Source organism: Passer montanus, unplaced genomic scaffold, assembly GCF_014805655.1.
Source record: "Passer montanus isolate IOZ18808 unplaced genomic scaffold, ASM1480565v1 scaffold38, whole genome shotgun sequence".
Taxonomy (NCBI): domain Eukaryota; kingdom Metazoa; phylum Chordata; class Aves; order Passeriformes; family Passeridae; genus Passer; species Passer montanus.
In genome coordinates, this window is record NW_024368596.1 from 6,078,122 (window position 1) to 6,101,307 (window position 23,186).

Below are 23,186 nucleotides of genomic sequence, written 5' to 3' on the forward strand. Positions count from 1 at the left end.
GTCACATGGGACAATGGGGAGGAGGCAGGCACAGGGGAGGAACTACAAATGGGAAAACACTCATGATGTAAGCCCAAGATTTAGGCCCCAAACTACATAAGCATTTTAAGACGTTTCACAGGAAGAATGGGAAAGGAGAAGACACAGGAACATTTTTATTATATTCCCTGAAGGTAAAAACTTTCAAAGTGCAGTCTTCCAAATTTCTATTTCCCATTTAGAAAAACTACAGCAGTTTCAAAAATACAGTTATGTTACAATGTCTCTTCTTTCTTAAGGCCACTTTATGATTTTTTTTTCCTGTTCTTGGTTAAATCTAATAAGAATTATCGTATTAATGCACACAGATGCACAAAAATCTACAGGATCAAGAAGTTAACTAATTTCTCCATCTTACTTTTTATAAAGAAATTCCCCTGCGGCAACTGCTACTGGCCGATGAGCTGAATAAACCAGGTGGTAGACATTTTCACAGTCTTCTGCAGTCAGAACTTCTTCACTACTCCTAGGGGTAGGGATGGGAAGAAGGAAAGAAAGAAAGAAAGAAAGAAAAAAACAAAAAGGCTGAGTCAACAAAGTATGAACTCTAATGAGGGAGATGGAATGAATGAGAGCCTAAACCTTTTCCTTCAATTTATCTCCTAAAACTCCAGAGTCTTGGTTCCTAAGTCTTCCTGAACAAAATACACTAATGAAGTATGAGCTCTTGCTAAAAGGTTATGCTCAAGAGTTCAACTACTGTGCAATGTTCAATATATTCCGTGTTTTTCATTTCAAACATTCCATGACAGTTTTTAACTATGAGGCTGAATTCAAAGTCCCTAGCCCTTACACCTACTGAACTGTGGGAGATAAATAGTAACACTGTTCTAGACAGATTACTTTTGGAATTCCATCTTCTTTGAGTGGAAGATACATAGACATTTCTACAGCCTACAGGTTATCTGAAGTGTCATGCTGCTGGCCTCACCCATAAAGCTAACACTTAAGTTTTGGTATTTGTTGTATGTCAGATAAGGAAATATATATGTACTTACTGTAAAACAAGAGTGAGTAATTTTATTGCTTGGACTGCAACATCGTATTCTTTGTCAAGAGTCATAGACACAATTCTATCCTAAGAACACAAAAGAAAATATTTTTGAAGAGGAAAGAAATGTAATGCAACTTTTATAAAAAATCTTATATACTCAAAGTAAGAAGTAACACTAACCTTGAACCGACTGGTGAAGAGTTCCAATTTGGAATTAAGCTCCTTATTATAGTAAAGCCCTTGCAAAGCAGTTAGGCATTTGAGTCTTACTTCTCCTTGCTAAAATAAAATTAAGAACTGAATTAGAAGTCAAGTATAGGATACAGATGTGATCTTCATGTCATACAAGACAAGTTTCTTTTACAGTCAGAATTAATTCAAAACCAAAGATTAAATTCTGTCACAATACACTACCAATAATCATGTTAATAACATAAGAATATAACCTTGTTTGTAACAAGGCAGTGAACAAAAAACAACAAAACCCCCCCAAGGTCTTCCTGCAGTTACCATCTCCATAAATCAAAATACACCTGTTTCATTCTTTCTAAACACTCAAGACATTTCTATCGTTGATGACCATTCCTTGTTCAGTCAAAATTATTAAGTAGATAATGAGAGAAATATTCCTCTTGAAATACAAGATCTGCTTCAGCAGAGAACATGCTCTAAGGTAAAGACGACCTCACCCCACTGCCAGAGGTTACTGGGTTTTTACACCAAGCCTGTGAACAGCACAACAAGACTGAGCATCCCTCATTTCTTTCACTTAAAATTCAACAGCTTGAAGTTTCCGATGCAAGAACTGAGGCAATGTGCTGACTCAGTAATGAGTCAGGGAGTATTTGTAAACTACATTGACCCCTCCAAGCAGAGAACAATCTCTAGGTGGTAGTTGGTAAAAAACAGCTTGAGGCACTAAGCAGCACAAAAGGGGGCTTTCCCAATACTTTTTGCAGCTAGATGAGAATGCTAGAGTTTTGTAACTTGGCAAAACAGAGTACTGCCAGGCTATAGGGATGACATGCATTAATTTGAAGTAGTTAAGCACTATGAACTACAAGTTTGCATCAGCAATAAATAAATAAAAAGACCATTTGCCTACAAATAACAGTTTCTTAAAAAAATCTATATGTACTTTCTAAAAACATTCAAATCTGGCTTATATGCATTTTGAAATGCTTCTGAGTGATAAGGAAAGCAATGAGCAATTCAAACAGTTAAGAGATCCAAATGTAGTTTGGAAAGATCAATAACCAGAACCAAGGAGTTCTGCTTCTTGGTTCTGCTCCTTTAGCTCTGTGCAGTTTACCTTGTCATGCATAGTCCACCCCACATATTTTAAGTAGCTGTCATTGAGGAAGGCATCACTGTACATTTTCATCCATATTCCAATCTCCTCAATGCAGATGGCTCTTATTTCAGCAATTGCATCTCTGTGGAGAGATGTGGGGCAGTAAGTTCAAAGAGATGAATAATTAGAAATAACCCTCCCCCCGCTTGTTGAAGAAAATAATGACGATACACATTACTTACTGAGAGAAACTTACCGATATCTATGCACAAAAACACCTTTAAATATTGCATTCATCATGTTTTCTATTTCATCCTGATTTTCTTGAAGCTGAAAGAATGCAGAGAGTACGTAAACAGTGAGCAGCATTTTTACAGTCAGATCAGATGGTGCTGATGCTAGGCAATCTAAATTAACATTTACAAGTGTGACCATTAAATCCTTGCAGAGACTCAGAAATATTCAAAGATCTGTTTCACAGTACAATATGTTATTATTTAAGAAATGTTATCTACCACAGCATACAAATTTTAGTAATTCTGATCACTGGGAAACTGTTTTTCAAGTGTAACAAAGACATCTTGGGTTTCTGAAAGGTCCTTCTTAATAAATTTGTAAGAAAACTTGATTTAATTTTCTAGTAACAGCATTGCTTTTTTTATGTATCTATGCATTACTCACACTAGGAGAGGCCCTGCACATACATCTAAAAAAACTACATTGAATGGGTTGTTAAGAGATCAGTCTTGAACTGCAAGATCTTTGGGAGATGATCAGAAGGCAAACTTGTTAGTTTGTCTGAACAGTCAGGAAAAAAACCCCTTAACAGGTAACAGTACAAATGCTGAAGAGCAAAGGTGAGATGTTTCCTTTGATCTTTGATCATGAAGAAGTTATTCCTAATGTCCAAAAAAGAAAAACCTAAAAGAAAATAAACGTCACTACCACCACCCAAAAAAATCAAAAAACAAAAACCAAACCACCAATTGCCCCAAAAGTAAAAATTGAATCCTGATTGAATTAGGGCTTTCAACAAGACAACATTGTCAGCAATGAATCAGCAAGTCTCTTTGACACAAAAGAAAGAAAACAGAAGTACACTGCATTTGCAACTTTGATAGTGCTTTCTTTACATGAAAAAAGCCTTATCTAAAGCCTTTAAATACATTTTCTGCTGAGATCATTATTGACACTATGATGTCAATAGCATTTTGCTACAAGATCACTGAAATCTTCTCTAGAAGCCTAAACTTGTCAATGTGTGGTAATTTTTTTTACATATTTGAGCTCAGTGTAGAAAACTCATCAAGAAATACAACAAAAATGTATCTATTACTGATTGCAGTCAGTCTCTCTCACTAACTTCACTGCAACACTACTATTTTTAAAACTCTACATTTACTTCTTTTTACAGAAATCCAGACAGTAGAAGCATCTTGCAAAGTTTTTTAAGCATGAACATGTTCATTAAACATGAACAACCTGAAGAGCGAGATGGATAACTACCAAAACAAATTACAGAACAAGATTAATTATTAGTGGCCATTTATGAACTTTTATATTTATGAACATGTAGTTGCACTAACCTCCTTTCTCTTCTGTAGTAAGAGTTCCAGCCTATCATTAGCTCGTTTCCCAATGATTTTATTTCGTTCTGCTTCATACTGCCGCTGAGTGTTGTCCATGTTGATACTTAGATTTAATGCCACATTCACTAAAGCAGTCATGAGTTTCATGGCTACAAAAACAAGTGAAAAGAAAAAGGATTATTTAAAAGGTTACCTAATCTAAGAAAACAGAAGAAAAATCTTGACACCTCTTCTGGTCAACCCTTTCTGTATCTATGAAAATATATTTACAGTAATGTTTTGATACACAAACTTATGTTTTACCAAGCACTGCATCTTTATTTATCAAGACAATAGATGCAATATTGCTATTCTGTTCTTTTTGTCACTTCCTTAATGCTATAAGCATTATTTTTATTATACACACATTATTATTATTATTATTATTATTGAATTGAGATATAGGATCTGTTTCATCCCCAAAATAAAAGCAGAATGTAAGATTTACAAACTTAGCCCAAGAAATACTAGAATAATTGTTATTGGAGTCACTTAGACTGATACCATTCAGTCTTAAATATACAAGAAGTTTCTTTCTTCAAAAAGAAATGTCTTAGACAATTAACATCACAATGTCACAGCAGTCTTTTCCCCTCAACTTAATTTTTAAAAGGTGCAGGTTTTTCAAAGACTCATTATTTATTAGCAGAAGCAGACAAAGCACATTAGCCAACTACAAAAAAAAACCAAAACAAAATATAAAACACAATTGCGTGGGATTTTTGTGTCCTTTTATTTTTAGATCAATCCTTTTTAAAAGAGTTCAGACAAATACCCCTTTTTTAGAAACTAGAAGGTGATCAATTGTGTACTTGCTTGCCTTGGGAGCTTCTGTAATAAGGCATAAAAGGGCTTGCACTGGCAGAGCAGACACAGAAAATTCTTGTGCATCTATCACCAGCATAAAGCTAATGAGCAAGGCTTAAAGACATGCAGTTATACTGAAATATCATCTCACACTGTGATCTCCAAGATTAAAGAGCAAGTCTGAGTTAATCACAGAAGCCAAAATTACCAGAAGTACCAGTAAATATGGATACAAGGATTTTGCTGGCATTCTTTTCCATATAAAATACCATCTTCAACAATACGAACAGTGAAACTCAGACTAACACACAAAACCAACAGAATTGACTGCTGATGTGAACAAATGAAAACACATGGCTTCTAAAAAAATATTTTGTTTGACAGAAACTAACACACAACAGGGCAATTTCTGCAAGTTTTATTCAGGCACAACTCCAATAAAAAAAAGCAAAACTGAAGATAATGACTTACTTTTTAAGACCTAGAATTTGTATTAAGTCATACAGTACAATAGACAAAACTGATGATACAGCAGAATCTGTAAATTCTCCTGAAATAAAAAGTTTTGTTCCTCTCTCCATAAGAAATGCTCTGGCTGGTAGAAGTCACACAGCAACAGCCCCATGTGCAGTGTGCTAATGTGAATTCAAGAGGGCTATCAAGGACACAGAAGGACTGACATGAGTTAGGACTGAAGCCAGCTGTGTATCAGCCAGGTCAAGGAAAGCCAACAATTATCACTTCCAATGTGGCAAAACCTCTGTTTCACACTCAGCCTAATTTTACCTTGCTCAAAGTAAAATTGTTACCATAACCTCACATGTGGCTGACAGCCACACAATGCCATTCACTATCCTGCCTCAGGAATCAGTGCAAGTTTAGGACTCCCTTATCCAAGAAGCTCATCCTTTGTCCACACAAATACATGTTTCTTTGAAACACTTTATACTTAACTCATAAAGGATTTTTCACAATTTAACTTAATGGGAAAAATTATGGGAAAAAGTCAATTACATAAAACATTAAAAAATTCAGAGACTGCATTACTGATGAAAAAATTATTTTAAATTATTTCTAATGCAAAGACTGGAAATACTACTTTACATAGCACCATGACCTCAATATGTAGCACAATTTGTAGAAAAAAATTGCATCCAACATAAACTACAACTTCTGTTTGACTTAATGCAGAGCATGAACAGGTTCAACTGCATTTGAGATTAAAAGACATCTACACCCTTCTTTATGATCAAAGACAATCTAGTAGAATCAACTGAAAAACTTCCGTCCATTAACTTTTCTACTAAAGGTAACAAAAATTAAATATCAGAGAGCTAGAACGGTTTAAAATAGTGCTGTTTTTCAGTAAAACACTCCAAGATAAAAGCTGTCCCAAAGCAAGTTGCATAAGATGAAAACTGTATTACAAAATAAAACACAAACTGAATGTTGAATATCAAAAAGTTCAAGCAGAGCAATTCTGTCCTGTGCAACACAAAACATTAAATGTAAGCAATACCCAAATAAACAGAATTCACCAACCTGCCAGTGTGCTAGTGTGCCGAAAGGCTCTGACTTGTGAGTCTGAGAGCCCCGTGAGCAGGGAAATGACAGTATCCATCATGTACTCATCATATATAATGCTATACTGACATTGTCGCACGAGTACTCCAATGAACTCACAAAAACTGGATTTGAACTTTTTCCACTGGGGGCCAGCCATAGTTAGTGGATAATCTCCACTATCCTATTAAAACACAGAAAAGGAAACAGGAAACTCTTTCAAACACTTTAAAAGTTATTTCATTAAATAAAGATTAAGAAGAGATATGTGCAAGTTTAAAACAAAATCTCAGAGGCCGTAAAAATGATACATCAGAAGAATATGATTCCATAAATATAATATACTTTGCAGCTGAGGCTTGTTATAACATGAAGACAATATTCCAACTCCTAGTTCCTCTTTTCTGTTTGACACAAAATAAAAGGAAAAAAATTATTTGCCTTAGAAATCCACTTTGTTAGACTAGAATCATCACATGAACAGTTAGGTGACAAGTTTAGGAACAGGTCAGGATCATAAGGAAGTTTACAGTATAATGCTTATATATCAGACTGAAGCTTCCTGAAGTCATAAATTTACCTACTACAACACCTCAAATATAACAAATGTGTGCCTTCTCCTGATATGGGAACCTTTAAAAACAACAGTAAAATGACAGGGAGAAATAAAGAATCATTCATGTCAGGGCCACTGTGAACAGTTTCTTTAAGAGGCTGAGCAACAAAACAGGTTGAAAAATATAGAAAGTATCCATGAAAAGGAATTAGATATCTGAGAGCTGCTCATCAGAATTCTATTAAAAAAAGAGTGAGCATAACATAGTGATAAAAAACCCATGTACCAACAGTCCCAGGTGTGGCTTTATAAATTTCATGCAATATTGCCTTAGAGTAATCAAATCTATTTACGCATTGAGATAGTTTTAAGGAACACTAAAATTCCTTTAAAGAAAAGGATATTACATTTTCCCCTCAGTTAAAGTTATGGACTTTTTTAATTACTGGAGGGGTAGCAGTGGAGAGAATTGTTTCTGTACTAGACAAATTTGGGGAGGAGGTTTTAAAGCTACATTTACATTCTTTGAACACAGGATGAAAGGACTGCCACTCAAACCCGGGAAAACCAAAAACAAACAAAAGCCAAATGAAAAAAAAAAAAAACCTAAACAAAACCAAAATAAAAACTACAAAAAACAAAAGAAAAAGAATCCCATCACCCACCAAAAAAACCCCCCAATACATGAAATTTACCCCAACACTCTGTGGAACAGAGAGTGACAATTTAAAGGGAAAAAATCTATAACCCCCATAAAAGGAAAAGCATCAGTCTTCAAGTGGAAAATAATCAAACTTAAATCCCCACAATTTGTAATTAATGAATGCATAGAAATAAATTTAGCAACCATTTTAAGAGACAATTTAAGGCCTTATATAAACAGCAAGATAGGGAGGCAGCCCCCACAGTGCCACCATAGTAGCAAGTCCCACTATTTAAAAACTTAAAGTCAATATTGATTTCTTAAACCATTAATGAAAAAGTTGCATACATGCAGAGCTTTACTTCCTAGTCTTTTAAGTTCAGTGAAATAAGAGTTAAACATTTTCATTCATAAAAAATCCTGTAGTTGTTGTAACTCCATGTTCTTGAAATAAACATCTTGAAATAAATGTGATCCAGCAAGATTAGGACAGTTAAAAAGAAAATAAAAATGAATACATAACCAGAACTTCATTAAATTACCTCATCAAATTCTTCAGTCATTTTTCGGATTATTTCAGAATTCTGCATATGTCGGAACATCTCTGCTGTAACAACTCCTACAATTTAGATATTAGGTCATTAGCACTGTTAATATGGAAGCTGTAGATGGCAGATGACATGCCTCCTGCTACAATGTCAAAATAATCCATTTCACCTAACCTACTGATTACACACATATTTTTAATAAATTTCACTTTTTTTCTTCTAGCATTCATGTATAACAAATACTTTACACCATTTATTTATGTGGGGTTTAGTCTTATTCTTCTTAAAAAGTGTGTTTGTGTGCATATACACACACAGCCAGAATTTACTCATTCAGTCAATCAGAAGGCAAAGATACTGGTGCCAGGCCTCTGTACCAGGGAGCAGCATTACACCATCTGAAGTGACCTTTTGGCACTCAAGATTCTAAATAGTGCAAGACAATTTTCAACAGCTGTATTGCTACTTGTTATCTTCTGCACTATAATAAACCGAGCGCTTTCATGAGATTTCTATTTGTCTTGGCCTCAAATTGTTAGACCTCCCGAAGCTTAATCCAAAATTCATGACAAGGATCATCACAGAAAGCATTAAAAGATTCTGCAGCTTTATCTTGTTACAAAAATCAAAAGGTCACCACTCTTGAAAGCACAGATAACCTCTGAGGGACACTGTTAGCTTGCTGGAGATTTACACATGTTAAAAGTTTATCGGGACAAAGAAACACTTGAGCAGAACAAATTACATCCAGTCCTCCTCTACCAAGCATAGTGACACTGCAAGGCAAGTTACCTTCTCTTCAAGAGGAGGTGAGAGGTAAAAGAATGGAGGATGCAGAAATGAGGAAAGAAAAATAAGAAAATAAAAAAAAAAATATGGAAACACGACCTTACTGTAGACAGGCTACCATGAAGTTGTCCATAATATGTTATGAAACAAGCATGTCTACAAAAGCTATGAGCTTAATCAATGACAAAACATAGGTACATCCAAATTAGAATTCCAAGACTGAACAAGCTGAACTATCAGTGATAGGAGAGATGATTTTCTGAAATAACAGCAGGAACAAAGGAAGAGGAAGCACATGTTAAGTACCAGTACTGATTTCTATGTGCTGTAAATACAAAAGGCTTAATCAACACTTTAAACTACAGTGTCAGATTTCTAAACCTCTTGCTCCCACCTTCAGAAATACTTGTTTAACTCCAAGGACCTGAAAATGTTACCTAGCTCTGGGGATGAAGCAGTCTTACAGCCTCAGCAGCATGACAGCAAAGATTGAGAATCATGCTGTAATATTAGTTAAATGGATGAGTAATTCAGTATCTTACCTTTGCAGCCTGAACACTGAATAAAGAAGTTAATGAGATCAAGCAGGGCTATATCTCGGTCATGTTTGTATGACTCTATCCAGTCATCCACTACAGACTGAAAGAAAACAAATTAAAAGGCACTGCTCAATTTTCATAAATTGAAGACATTGTTACTTAACTGCTTTCAAGTAAGTGATTCTTCTTCATCCCTTTAAGTAACTTGAACCCTCTTTTTTGATTACTACAGAACTAAATGTTTAAATGTTCTTTTACTGCTGTATGTTCTCAAGAACTCATTTTATTCTACAAACATATACCAGTACAAAAAGTGACACCTGAACATAAAGCACAGGAATACCACATCCTTCTACAGTAACGCTTTTGGCAGAAGAGTGCAAAAAATAATTGGGGTATTTTACATAATCAGGTTTTTTATTTATACCCTCCCCCTGCTCTGCCAAGCCACTGGATTTCTCTGAAGATATTAGTTGTGCATTCAATTCCAACAGCTACAACTCCCTATATTCTTCAAAAAATGTGCCCCTTGGATGAACTTGGCTTCATCCACATTTGTCATAACAGGATGAACAGCACTGCCCTACACTCCATGGATATGAATTACTCTGTAGTCACTAAGCCAAAGAGGAACAAGCACATTTTATTAAAATACCTTAATGTGAAGCAATTAAACCTGTGACAATCATTTTGAGAAAACAGAATTTACATGCAATTATGTTTTAACCATCCATTTGCAGACTACAAACCATCTACTGCCAAGGTCATAAAACAAAAACACACAATTGAATTAACACAGGTACAAGAGACTTGCTGTAGTATCAAGTTTCCATGATTGACATTTTTTAATATGTTAGTACCTTTCCCCAAATGATGGAATAATTCACAATTTCAGGAGACCATGCCCATCTCCAAGGCTTCCTGTCTGTATTCTCAGTGCTTACTCTCACAGTCAATATTGTGAGATAAACATACTGCCATCGAGAAAAGCTTCTGAACAGAGATACAGCTAAATCCCTCTTCCCTGAATCTGATTGTTTATAGTGTGATGCACAACTGTTGTCAGCACAATAAAAAGAATTAAAAACTCAAAGTGAAACTATCATGCTCTTTCCAGTAGGAAAAGAACCTATGAACTGGACCTGAGTGGACTGACTTGAAGGGAAGGATGAAAAATGGAGAAAACAAATTTGGCTTCTAAAGAAGGTCACCATGCAAGAACTGAAGAATGACAGGAATGGAAAAATATTTCCATTAGGCAGCCTTGTGTTCAGAATCTATTCAATTTAGAGAAGTGCCAATAAAACAGTTGTTTCTTGAAACATTCTGTCTCTGTGAATGAACCACCTCTTTTTGCCAAGGAACAGACACTAATTCACAGGATCACAGAATGGATTAGGTTGGAAAAGACCTTTGAGGTCGTCCAATCCAATCTATGACTTAACACCACCTTGTAAACTAATTCACAAGGCACAGAACAGAATTTAAAACAGTTACCTTAAAATTATTACCAAAATTTTTATAGATAAGCAAACACTGAAGGCCATGGAGAAAACTTTGTACTCTGACTGCTGAAATGGACTTCAGTTTAAAAATAATGAGAATTTTTTTTTTTCCTAGTTTTAAAAAATTGACAGATACTAAGGTATCAATTTCCCAATTCAACAAAGTAATCAGATCTGGCAGAGGTCCATTTTACCCTTGGAATGCAAAATATTTTGACTGTATATAATTTTAAACATTTAAAAATTCATGAAGATACAATTACTGATTACTGGCTGAGCAAGTTGCACACAGAGCAACAGTTAGAAAAGTATTGCTTTTCCATCTGCTTTGAAATAGAACAAAACAAATGATTGGGGAATCAGAATTTCTCTGTGCAAGTACACCCAAGTAATTTGTTCTTGTTCCCGGCTGTAATGCAGGAGCCTGTAAACCTTGAGAGGACTGCACAGCAACCCAGCTTCCTGCATGTGTATTACAGGAGCTGCAAACTCTAGATTTCCAGTCCTAAAGATAGTCACTCTTCCACAGTGCCAGGAGTCACATGAGTGAGTCAGCAGCAAAGCTCCACGGCTGACAGGCTTACACTTATTACACTTTAACCCTGTCTCGACTGGGAGCTTCACAGACAAGCAAACATTTTAGTGACCTATCTGAATTTAAAAAACCCCAACAATAACAGTGCTGTGTTTCTTAACAGTCTGACGCCCATCCTGATATTAAATGCACTGGGGAGAACACCTAATGTAGATACTTGAAGGGGTTAAATCAACCCTAAGTTGATTTGGACAGAATATATTGCTACTCTCTAATTGGCTGGAATCTGGGTCAGGAAATTTAAAGAGGAGCCTGTTAAGTTTTAGCTAGTGATTTTACTCTGGATGAGAGAAGAGAAGCAACTATTTATTTTCAGATAATCTAAGCTCTGAATGCATGTAAAAACTACAGATTCTTGTTAAGTTCTATGACAACAGTAAGTCTAAACCACATTTGTATTTAGTAACCACCACACAAGAAGGAATTTAAAAGTCATGCAACCTAAAATAACCTTTCTTCATTCAGGATACTAAAAACTTTTTTTGAATTGTAGTATGAATTTATTCATTTCATATGTGATTATTCATGAATAACATTTAGAAATGAAAAACCAATTCATTCAAATTCAAACATTAACAAAGCAAAACCACTTTATTTTGATTTTTATATATAAGTAAAAACAGCAAATTGAAGGAAAAAAATTACTTTAGACTTCATTTGATTAAACTGCATGTAGAAGAAAATACTGTTATATTTAAATTGTATGTCCATCCCAGGTCTTACCTGCATAGCACTCTTGCCCATTTTAACTACTTCAAAGAGCATCATGTTTTCCACACCATTCTGTTGGTGATGTCCATTCATCCGATTTGGACCACCAGGTTTCCCTCCTCCGTTTCCACTTTTTCCCTTCTCTGCTGGGCCTTTTTTTCCTTTTTTACACGTCTGCAATCGCACGCACAAGAGGTTTTATTTAATCATCATGAAGTATTAAAAAAATCACTATCCATACCATGACAAATATAGGCAAGGCTTATGATTTTCAGCAACCATATTTTTTAAATGTCAGTGTATCTGTGTGTCTCTGTGTATGTATAAGTATATATATAAAATAAAAATTCAAAAGCTGAGAACAGCTGATCCTGAGTGATACAAAGACCAGCAAGAACTCTACAGGTTCATCCTTCCCTCATTTAAAATCTTTAAGCAACTAAATATGTGATTAGTGATAGCATATAAGACAGATCTTTCTCATGTTTAAACTGTAAAACAGATTATACATATTTCCTTTCAAACAGCTAAGGCAATTTCCTTAACACATCACAAAGTCTCCTCTGCAATTCATTAACCTTTTGTTTTTTCATCTGAATAAGATGGCAAGTGGGGGGCGTGAGAAGAGCAGACAGGTGTGTCTGTATTTGATTTCCCAAATTAAGTATGACTTACAGAAAGAAGAAAGAACATTAAGCACAAATGACATGACTGTTGTATAAAATCCATCTCTACCTCTCCACAACCAGGTGCTCTGCACTGGTACAGGCTCATGGGGTGTCCAGTGAGGGGCCACAGCCCAGGCCAGCACACAGCAGGGAAGGCACATGTGAAGCCTGTGAAAGGCACATGGGGAGGGACAACTGTCCCAGGAAGGGAGAGAAGGGCTGGGAACTGGGTTTAGACCTCCCACTCCACTATTGTAACCTCCTGTCTGCAGCCTGTTAAAAAAACTCTGAACTGAATTATTGTTCTGTTCACTTTTCAAACTAAAAGACACAGAATACATGATGAATTTAAGTATAGGATGGAAAATATGCCAAGAGACTGACCAAATCAAAGCTTATTTCCTCCCCTGCCTCCCTTATGCCTCCAGAGCACTAAGAAAATATCACGGGAAAAGTCAAGATGAAGCATTTCCATGCAAATACAAATATGAACTCTCTTCACAGAACATGTGCATTTTCAGAAAATATTCCTTCTTGCTCATTCAACTTCAAAGAAAGTGCTAAACTCTTCAATTCATAACAGCAGAAATGTTTCAGTATCCCTAAAGAGTGAACATACTTTGCCTTTGCCTTGTTTTTGGTTTTTTCCTTCAATATCCTCAAAGTCTGTATCAGAAGAGAAGTGTGTTTCAGACTCCCTGCAAGGATAAAAAGACAAACCATTCACACATTTCATCAGAAACATTCTTAAATATACTATATAAAATCACAGTATGCTTTCAGTCCAGTAAGTCAACACTAAAGGGATGAATTGGATTCTTTTGGTCTGCTTAAAATAATCACTTTACTTCTCTATCCAGAAGTGTAATCTGTACCTAATTCTAAATCTTGGAAACTCAAATGTCAGTTTCTTAAAAACTGTGGGAAGACAAAAGGCTTAGTAAAATTATGTCAAAAACACCAAGGAACTGATGCCTGAGGGAAACCATTAATTTGGTTTTAACTAAAGCATTTGGAATTACATATTTTAAATATTAAGTGACTCACCCCAGTTAAGGGCAAATATTTCAACTACTTGATTTAAGATCAGATTTTTAAAAAATATTTTAAAAACTCATTTAAGTTACTGCTGAATTAATACTCAATAAAAAAGTTTAAAATGCTTTTATCAACATCTCAATAGAAAATAAAAATAGAACATCATCTTTTATTATGTTTCCTTGTTTCCAAGAGAAAGTAAACCATAACACAAACAAGACACAGTACATTTACAACCAGAACACCAAATTTTTAAAACACTTACTGAAGGAGAGTAAAATCAGTTGGTATTTCTGGAGCTGCTATCATTTCTTTATCATCTTCTGGAACACCACTGTATTAGAAAGATATTCAAAAAGCAGTCTGAAGTGCAAGCTTACTTTTCTTTCTTCCTTTGTAGCAGACAACTTCTAGAATGAAAAAAGTAAAAAAAATACAGTGAAAATTATACCACGTATTGAAGGATAAAGAGTTGGAAACACATAAAATGTAGATCACATCATCCTCTGCTTCCAACCAAGCCTTTCCCTCTTTTAAAGATTTTGAGTCCTCTCATGATCCTACTACAAAGTGACTCCACAAATGGTAAAAGCATTGCAGTAAAATAATAATACAGAAATACTGTAAAAAAACCCAACCAAACAAAATGTAACAATAAAAAACCAACCAACCAAACAAAAAAACCTCAAACAAACAAACAAAAACCCACCAACCACTCCACATTTTCTGATTAGGATGAGCAAACTGGAATGGTTTTCATTAGCAGCTCTAAGTAGCAGAACCCAGAACTGGTAACACTAGGATAATTCCAGTTCTAGTTGACCAAACCAAAACCAGACTGGATGTTGAACTTGAAGCACAATATGTGTATACTTCAAGATATTATATACAGCAACTCTGCATCTCCAACTTGACAACTTCCATGTAATTTTCCATAAATATAATCTCTTACAACAAGTTCTTATAACCAGCTGCTTCACAACTCCACGTCTTCCAGAGCTGATAAACCAGACTTACAACAGGTTTAACATTTGAAGCATTTGACAAGACTCTTAAGGGTATCAAGGAAGTAGTATAAAGGAAAACACTGGAAACGTAATTGTTTTAGCAAGAAAATGAAAGATTATTAAATACTTGTTTTAAACTTCACTATAATACTGTTCATTATAATAAATTTAGGTTTTTCTCTTATTTTTCCTGTTATCAAGGGTCGGGGGGGGAATCTCCCTGGATACTTCAAAAGCAAGTTTTAGCCATCGGCTATGTTTTCTATGTCACTTGGCTCCCCAGGCTAACTTTTACACAGTGAAATTAATAAAGTATGATGTTCAGGTATTTTAAAGACAGAATACCAAGGAGAAAAACCTTCAGAGTCAGTCTGCTGACTCCACAGCTTTCTGGAGTGATTAGGTATTTGAGGGAAAGATTTAATTTTGGCATGCTAAGCACATGTTGCTCACAGTCTGGTAGCTCAGCTCCAGAGACTGCATTTCAACCGAGCATGTGGCAGAGAGGCTGGACAGGTTTTCTCCTGCAAATGCTTATTCCGAATGCTAGGGGCCACTGCAGCTTCCAGATTTAGAGAGATGAGAGAAACCATAAACTCTGAACTTATTACGTTCTCTTTCTTCACGTTTCCGTAGTTACATTAGAGAACCACAGTGGAAATAAATAGTGGCAAAGGCAAGGAGGTTCAAGATGATCAATCTCAAGACAGTCCGCAGCAACAAAACCATGTTCCATCCAAAAGCAGAAGATAAAAAGCTTCAAGCTAAACCATACTGCAGAACGGCAGCAGCCCCTGCCACTGCATTCCTCCCTTCTCTAAAGGCCCCACAAGGGCACATGAGCCATGCACTCCACACACACTCTGTGGCAAACCCTGCCCAGCCACGCACCATTGCAGGCTCTCCCAATTCAGTATCACCCGATTAAAGTTCCCGCTAAAATGGGCAAAATGCAACTCAAGTATTTTTCCCCAAGATTCTCAAGTTATACTGCTTCAATAGCACAGGAAACACAAGACTGCATATCCACCAGCAGGGGAGGGAAGGGTAAAATTCCCTTCTTTGGTGGCAAGGTGCTATTATACCATCCAGGCCATCTGTGAAATGCCATGCTCAGAAGCTAACATATCGAAAAGCTTTACACTTTGGAACTGTTTCATGCACTTTGTATTTATTTATCTCTTAATAGTTCAATTGAAAATATCCTGGCACAGGAAACACAAGACTGCATATCCACCAGCAGGGGAGGGAAGGGTAAAATTCCTTCTTTGGTGGCAAGGTGCTATTATACCATCCAGGCCATCTGTGAAATGCCATGCTCAGAAGCTAACATATCAAAAAGCTTTACACTTTGGAACTGTTTCATGCACTTTGTATTTATTTATCTCTTAATATTTACTTATTCCAATCAGCAACTCGAATTTGGAAAAAAGGACACACACTTTAATGACTTGGTCATCAGGCTGGCACCTGCTCAGCTGTACAGGGAGGGAACAGAAAAAAGGAAAATGAAGAAGAAAGATAAACATCTACACCAGTTGTTTTTTTTTTGAGGCATGCTTGTGATTCAGTCCCAGTGCAAAGCAGAGATGCAAACTTCAAAAACCACACTGCCCAGTTTCAAGTTCAACCTGTCTATCAATGTGCTAGTATTTGATTCTTTCTAGTTTACATTTTTCAATGTTAAGAGGCAAGACATCTACTGAAGTGACAATCTGGATCCTTCCAAGTAAATTGGCTCCTTATATGAAACCCAAACATGCCATCCTACCAAATTCTGCAAAAACCACAATAAATTCTTACAATCCCAGAAATTAAAGAAAAAAAACCCCAAAACTATTAAAAAGAATTGGCAAATTATTAGAGTACTTGTTCTCTACATCAAACAAGCCAAATAAATCAGTAACAAAAGCTGTCTGCCATTTACACCAACTTGATCTTCTTGTCTGAACTGTTCATCTTAGTACAGACATGAAACAAAACATGAAAGAAAACAGCATTTGTCAGAATCACCTCCTGGAACAGAACAGACATATCAAGTTCTTGCCTGATGCTGAAGCATTAACTACTGAGATTCATATTTTTTTTCTTTAAGGTAGAACAAACTTAGCCCTCATGAGCGCAACTATATACTGGTATTCTGGAAAACAGAAACTAGAGATGAACAGCTGGCAACAGTGCACAAAGAAAGAGTGTAGCAGATCTCAGGCGTCAAGCTGTAAATTCCAGCAATGACCAAAAAACCCCTTGCATTTGTCCTACCAGAGAATAATCTTACAAGATCTGCACACATACAGAATGAAGGTCTTTTGATGCCAGTCCAGTAAGCCCTCTGTGGCAGCGGCCAAGAGAAGCTGCCCAAGGAAGAACACCATTTTCCTTTATAGCAAAGTTTCCCTGAATGCCTTCCTGGCACCGAGGAATAATCTATGGGTTTTGCTGACCAGAGAGGTTGTCCCTATACTTCACAACACCTTATTTTTTCCATTAGTATTTCCAAATAGTTTTTTGAACTCAATACTCAATGGAGGGTCTTCCATCCAAGAACTCCCACAGCCAAATTCCATACTACAAAAAGGCATATTCTTTGCCTTGAATTTATTACTTTCCAACTTTATGTCATGTTCTCTTGTTCTGGTATGGGAGAAAAGCCACACTGGTCATTCCCCAAGATCCTTCATCTCATTAAACACCTTCTGGAAATTCAAGATTACTGCCAGCCATGTCGTCTTCATGCCCACACTGGATGACTCATTCAAAGCACGTGGTTCAGGAAGTCAATAAGGAAGGATGCTTATACAAATTATTTTCCTACCAAAACATTTTAAATATATCAAGTTCATACATCACAGTGAAGTCTGAAAAGAAAAGTGAAATTCTTGCAGATGTCATTCCAAACAGTGCAAGTCTACATTATCTATTAAATGAGTTCTAATAAACAAATTGTTTTAAGAACTCTAGCAAGCTAACTCTAAACTAAACTGTATCATAAAAATTAGCTCTTGAGTTTCTTTTTTGGCATGTTCACAGAATTCCAATGTTAATTTTCCCAAGCAGATACTGAAATCTCTCAAGCCTGTGAAAACTTTAAAAGGCATTCAACTTTGTGAAATCATAATTAAATTATTAACTATAAAAAGAAAATGTATCCTGCTGAAGGATCACAAGGTGGAGCTCTAGCCTAAAGCTAACTGAAGAAACTCCAAAAGACAGGTCATCCAGAGGTTGACCTAGTTATTTCTCTGCAATAAACTTTATAACAGATTGCTAAAATTGCAATAATATTATAGCACATTTCCTTTAGATTTGTATTTAGACTGTTATAACACCAGAGGATTTCTTCATCTTTTTGAAATAAAGGCACATATATGTTTTATTCCAATTACTCTTACAAAGACAAAAACGTATACAGCTACTGCAGTATGACTAGTCTCAGTCTGCTTTCAAAACAAGCAGAAGAATTTCAAAAAAACATTACAAGAGCAGAAATAATTTATCCCTTTATTGTACCTTGCTATTTAAAACTTTGGTAACAAAACATTACTGAACTAAAAAAACCTACTGGAATAACAGGAGCAGTCCACCAACAGTAATCATACATAATGCTTCCAACTATACAAGAAGGAGGGGTTCCTACGTAAAACAATTTGAATGTTAAAAGCAAGAGGCAAGCACGAAACACTACCAAGACTCCAAAAGCATATTCATTGAAAACCAGATTTAAACCTCAAAGGCTATTTATCCCTATTACATGAATATTCAGGTATGGTTGTGATTAACTCAAATACACTGGTCAAATGTTGACTCTGCCAAAAGTGGACAGAATTCAGCAGCACAATCCACACAATAACACACATGCTGTCATCAGCAGTTGCTGGGGCTACCTGTCCTCCTACAACTCCTATGACATGCACAGATCTATTAATGAAATTCAGAGAGCAGCATTTGCTCCAAGAATATACCCAATTATATATATATATATACACACATACACACTATAAACAATCACACAAACAGTCCCAAACGTTTGTGCTTTGTACACCTGTGTAAATGCAGTGACTCCAGTGCTATTGATCAAGCTCACTGCGAGGTTTCAGGTAGCTGGGTTTTAGCTGGGGAGTGTCCTCTATACAGGCTGTTTATTTTGGCTGCTGTTGGAGCCTTGGCATCCATCACCTGCAAGTTTTATCATGCAAATCAGTAAGACAGTTATCACTTTGTTGGGAAGGCAGAGATACAAAGCTGAAAAAATGGCTACATGGCCAGGACAATGATTTGGGTAATGTGTTCAGAGATGTATTGATTTTTTCCCTGTAATTCAATTAATCACCTGTAAAATCAAGGACCTCAATTCAGAAAATCAGAACTTCTCAAATTATGTTGCTAAAGAGTATGGCTGAAGTTCATCTCTGAGTTATTTACCTATCCATGAATGAGAGATGCTGATGATTCAGGACCAATTATTAGCAACAGCTAAAATGCTAGTCAGATAAAATTTAAATAAAGGATCAGAAATACGTCCAGTATTTTCCCTCAACTATTTTAGCAGAGAAAGACAGTATCAACTACATTATACCTCTTACTCCTTTTTTCTTATAAACTAGAATGTGCCTAACCTTTTGTTTTATAAAAATGGGTTAGTTATTCAGGAAAGAAAAAAGCAAAAAAACCACACAAATCTGTTTCTTCATATTCCTTTTGCTTCTATTTCTGTAAATGGACTTGTAAGCAAGATTTTGAGCAAGTGCATGACATTCTCTACAGAATGTCATGCACTTGCTCAAAGAGTGTGTTATTTCTACTAATAGTAAACAACCTAGTATCTCAGCTGCCAACAAGCTTTGATTCTGCAATTTAAGTAAAATACAGAAAATATACTTCAAGTGTAATTCTGTAATGCAACTGTATTTTAATATGAGTTATAACTATATCAGCAGTCTTGATCATGTTAAGATAGTGCAATCAAGAATAAACAAAATAATATTGCAATTAATACCTTTATCTGTGTGGCTATTTCTGTGCTGTTTGCTTAACAAATGAGACTTGCAATTCCTTTACAGAAAGACCTGAACTAGAGACCATCAATCCACATTCTTCCTTGCTTACCAAGAGAGACATGGTCAATATACACAGCACCAGGCCACTGTGCCAAAGCCACTGTACAGTTAACATGCCAACAAAGAACCTGAATGACTGAATTCACACAGCTCTTATCTTTTCAGTCTCTTTCTTCACTTTTTTTTTTGCTAAACTTCCAGCTGTTACACCCCCTCCACACCACTTAGTAACATACATCTCTCAGTCTTTCAAAAAAATTTTAAAAGCCATGTTATGATGGTTGTTGATTTTATACCATCACTACAATTTTTCCCCTGGCCTGCTCTTTATTAATTTTTTATAACATTTGCTCTTTAGTTCATACAGCAAGTCTGCTGAATAAGTGGGAAAGAGCCATCACAGAACATGCTTTTCCAACACCGTGGGCTGTTACTGCAAGCAGTAGGTTTTCCTTTCCTCTCTCTAAACACACAGCAAAGTTTCTGCTCATTCTGGCACTCAGGCAAACCAGCAGCAAGCAAATGATAAAACTAAAACCATTTCCTTCCCCCATGATTAGCCCTCCATTGGATCATCCACCTGAATCAACTCCTCCTGCAGCCACACAAGTCACTGGATGCAGCATGGGCACCTGGATTGAACCTTCCCAACAAAGCCAAGGAGGAGCTTTGCCAGGCTCAGAGCATCACCAGCAGAGCTCTGCTGTGACACAGCACCTCATACACCAACATGGCAAACTGCAGGCCCCGCATGGCTCCTGCCAGGATTCCTGCCCCTCTCTCGGGAGGAGCTGCTGCCTGAAGCCTGCAGTTCTGTGGGGCTGAGCAGGCACCAAGACCCCGATGGCCCAGCGGCTCCCACTCCCAGCTGCCAAGGGAGGAGCAGCCCTGCAGACACGCACCATGGGACACACACAGCACCTGTGACAGCACCTTCTGTCTCTGAGCTCATCAGGCACCTGCCCAGTCTCAGCTGTCTCCTCAAAGCACTCTCCCTACTCCTTTTCCATATGCATTTCCTCTATCTTCATTATACAGCAGACAGCACCCGTACCTACAGAACCATCCACCTCTCACCACCCCTCAGCCAGAAGCCGGCTGAGAGCATCTGAGGGCACCCAGAACCTGAGAGAGCAACCAGGAGACTGCCAAGAACAAGGGAACACAGGCCCCCAGAGGTAATGCACATACTGGTCAACACAAAGCAAAATTTGTTTTCACCGTTCAATGCTATGAAACCGAAATCTTAAACAGGCTTTATTGAGGGGGAGAAGGAAGAACAAAGGAAAAAACAAATTAAATTGCATATGAAAGAAGTCAGGGCTAAAACTCAAAGTTGAGACTTTACCCCAATTTTAGAGACTTGAACAGTGAATAAAATACAAGGACCTTTGTACCACCCTAATAAACTGCCATCTCAACTACACCACCAAACAATCCTCTTCTCATTAAAAGTACTTTTTTGACTTTTGCTGGTTTTATTAAATATGTGGAACAACTATTACAGAAGGAAAAGAGCTTGCTACAGTGACTGCTTCACAGTCATAGGATTGCTCATTAAAGTACCATTAATAACATCCATATCTTTAATGAAGTTAAATGCTATTTTGAAACGTAAGTACACTGTTACTGCTTGAGTCCTGTGAGGTTTTTATAGTGGCAACTGATAATTCACACTGTCCAGTAAAATGTGGCTTTAAAACACTCAATACATGCATTACAATATCTGAAAGATTATTGAACTGTACAGTAAATGCAACTATTATGCTTATTAAAGGGGAAAATACCTGTGTTACTCTCGAATGATCCTGCCCAACAATATTCCCAGGATTTGTTAAAACACACCTGAAATTCCCATATATCTTTTCAATGGTTTGGGTTTGGATGTCTTAAAAAACGCAAAGGTAAGATAACAAAAGTAGAAGTTACACCTCATTGTGTTTGTCACATCTTTCCTTGCCAAAGAAGAGATTGCTTCCAGATGTTGTAGTCTGACTGCGTGGAAAATTAGGCTCTTAGGAAGAATAAAAGCCAAGTCAGATAACAACCAAGACTTGAAATAAAAAAATAAATGGGGGGAAAAAGTGGGGGGAAAAGCCACATATGCCTACTTGAGTCAAAAAAGAAGTACTGGTTCATTTATGATACAAGGCAAGCACACCCTCCAGCTGCCAAAACGCCATAAATTTCCCAACTAAACTACAGAATAGAACAATATGCCTCTTCACATACTGATTTTTCAAAAATGTACTTTGCACATGCCCTCAAAATCTTTCCTCTTGTAAAAGCTAGGGATGAAGACATGCACAGTCCACAGCAAGCAGGTAAGCTGCCCCACAGCAAATCCTTGTGCAGAGTTAGCACTGTTCAAATGTGCAACCAACAGCAAGGAATTACTTCAGTACACAGGGTGGAAGAAGGGTTTTCCAACTGACAAGGCATCCCCCATCCAGCAAGTTCTGGTTTTTGTTCTGCCACTGATCAATGAGAGCCTGTAAGCTGCCTCACTTAGTGGAGCCCCACTGCTTTCCCTCCTACCATATAGATTTTCCTCTTAAAAAAGTCCAGGTCACTAGGGGTTTGTGCCCAAAAGTTTGGGCATTTTTAAGAGCAACTGCATCTGATTACAAATTCTGGAGGAGGGACTATACAAGAGCATACTGCAATAGCTTCAGCTGCTATTCTAAGACACAGTCAGTATGAGATGGCTAAAATAAGGGAAAACCCTATAAAATAAAACTACTGAAGAGTGGGAAGTAAAATTTCTCAAGCAGATCTCCCAGTCAGCCCAGGTCACAGTGCACTTGTGATAGCCCTTTGCAGAGCCCCCTGTACTCGCCTGCATGGTGATCCCAAGCCTTCCAAGATCAGAAGGCAAAAGGAGACCAACTCAGTTCTACATTTGGTCAGCTCAGATTCACCAGTTTATTAGCTGAAGCTTCCCACCATTCAAAAATGTTTGAACTGACTCCAGGCAGTAACCAAAAGAGACTAAATACACCACAGAAATAAACAGAAAGGAATATAGACACAAGCCAAATGGTGTTAATCTTACCTGGACCTTTAATTTTAAAACAACAACAACAACCATAAAAGGACTTTTAAAAAATGGGGGGAGGATACTTCATTCAATATAATCCTGCTGTCTTCTGCCCAACCAGCCCAGCTCTTTTTCCACCAGGCCTGGGCTACAGCAAGGCCATCC

General features: G+C 36.8%; 1 protein-coding gene across 4 annotated transcripts in view; it reads right to left on the reverse strand.

The window, feature by feature from the left end:
• The window catches only part of STAG2 (stromal antigen 2), a 73,733-nt gene that overhangs the window by 22,961 nt on the left and 27,586 nt on the right, over positions 1 to 23,186 (reverse strand). For all 4 annotated transcript variants that reach the window (XM_039717497.1, XM_039717499.1, XM_039717496.1 and 1 more), the window contains exons 2-13: positions 14,183 to 14,327; positions 13,499 to 13,577; positions 12,224 to 12,385; positions 9,404 to 9,500; positions 8,067 to 8,143; positions 6,305 to 6,509; positions 3,914 to 4,065; positions 2,584 to 2,657; positions 2,346 to 2,469; positions 1,214 to 1,312; positions 1,038 to 1,117; positions 398 to 505 (exon numbers count right to left, since the gene is read on the reverse strand). In XM_039717497.1, the coding sequence (XP_039573431.1) occupies positions 398 to 505; positions 1,038 to 1,117; positions 1,214 to 1,312; positions 2,346 to 2,469; positions 2,584 to 2,657; positions 3,914 to 4,065; positions 6,305 to 6,509; positions 8,067 to 8,143; positions 9,404 to 9,500; positions 12,224 to 12,385; positions 13,499 to 13,577; positions 14,183 to 14,226 (1,301 nt within the window). In that variant the 5' untranslated portion in view covers positions 14,227 to 14,327. The remainder of the gene's footprint in view (positions 1 to 397; positions 506 to 1,037; positions 1,118 to 1,213; positions 1,313 to 2,345; positions 2,470 to 2,583; positions 2,658 to 3,913; positions 4,066 to 6,304; positions 6,510 to 8,066; positions 8,144 to 9,403; positions 9,501 to 12,223; positions 12,386 to 13,498; positions 13,578 to 14,182; positions 14,328 to 23,186) is intronic.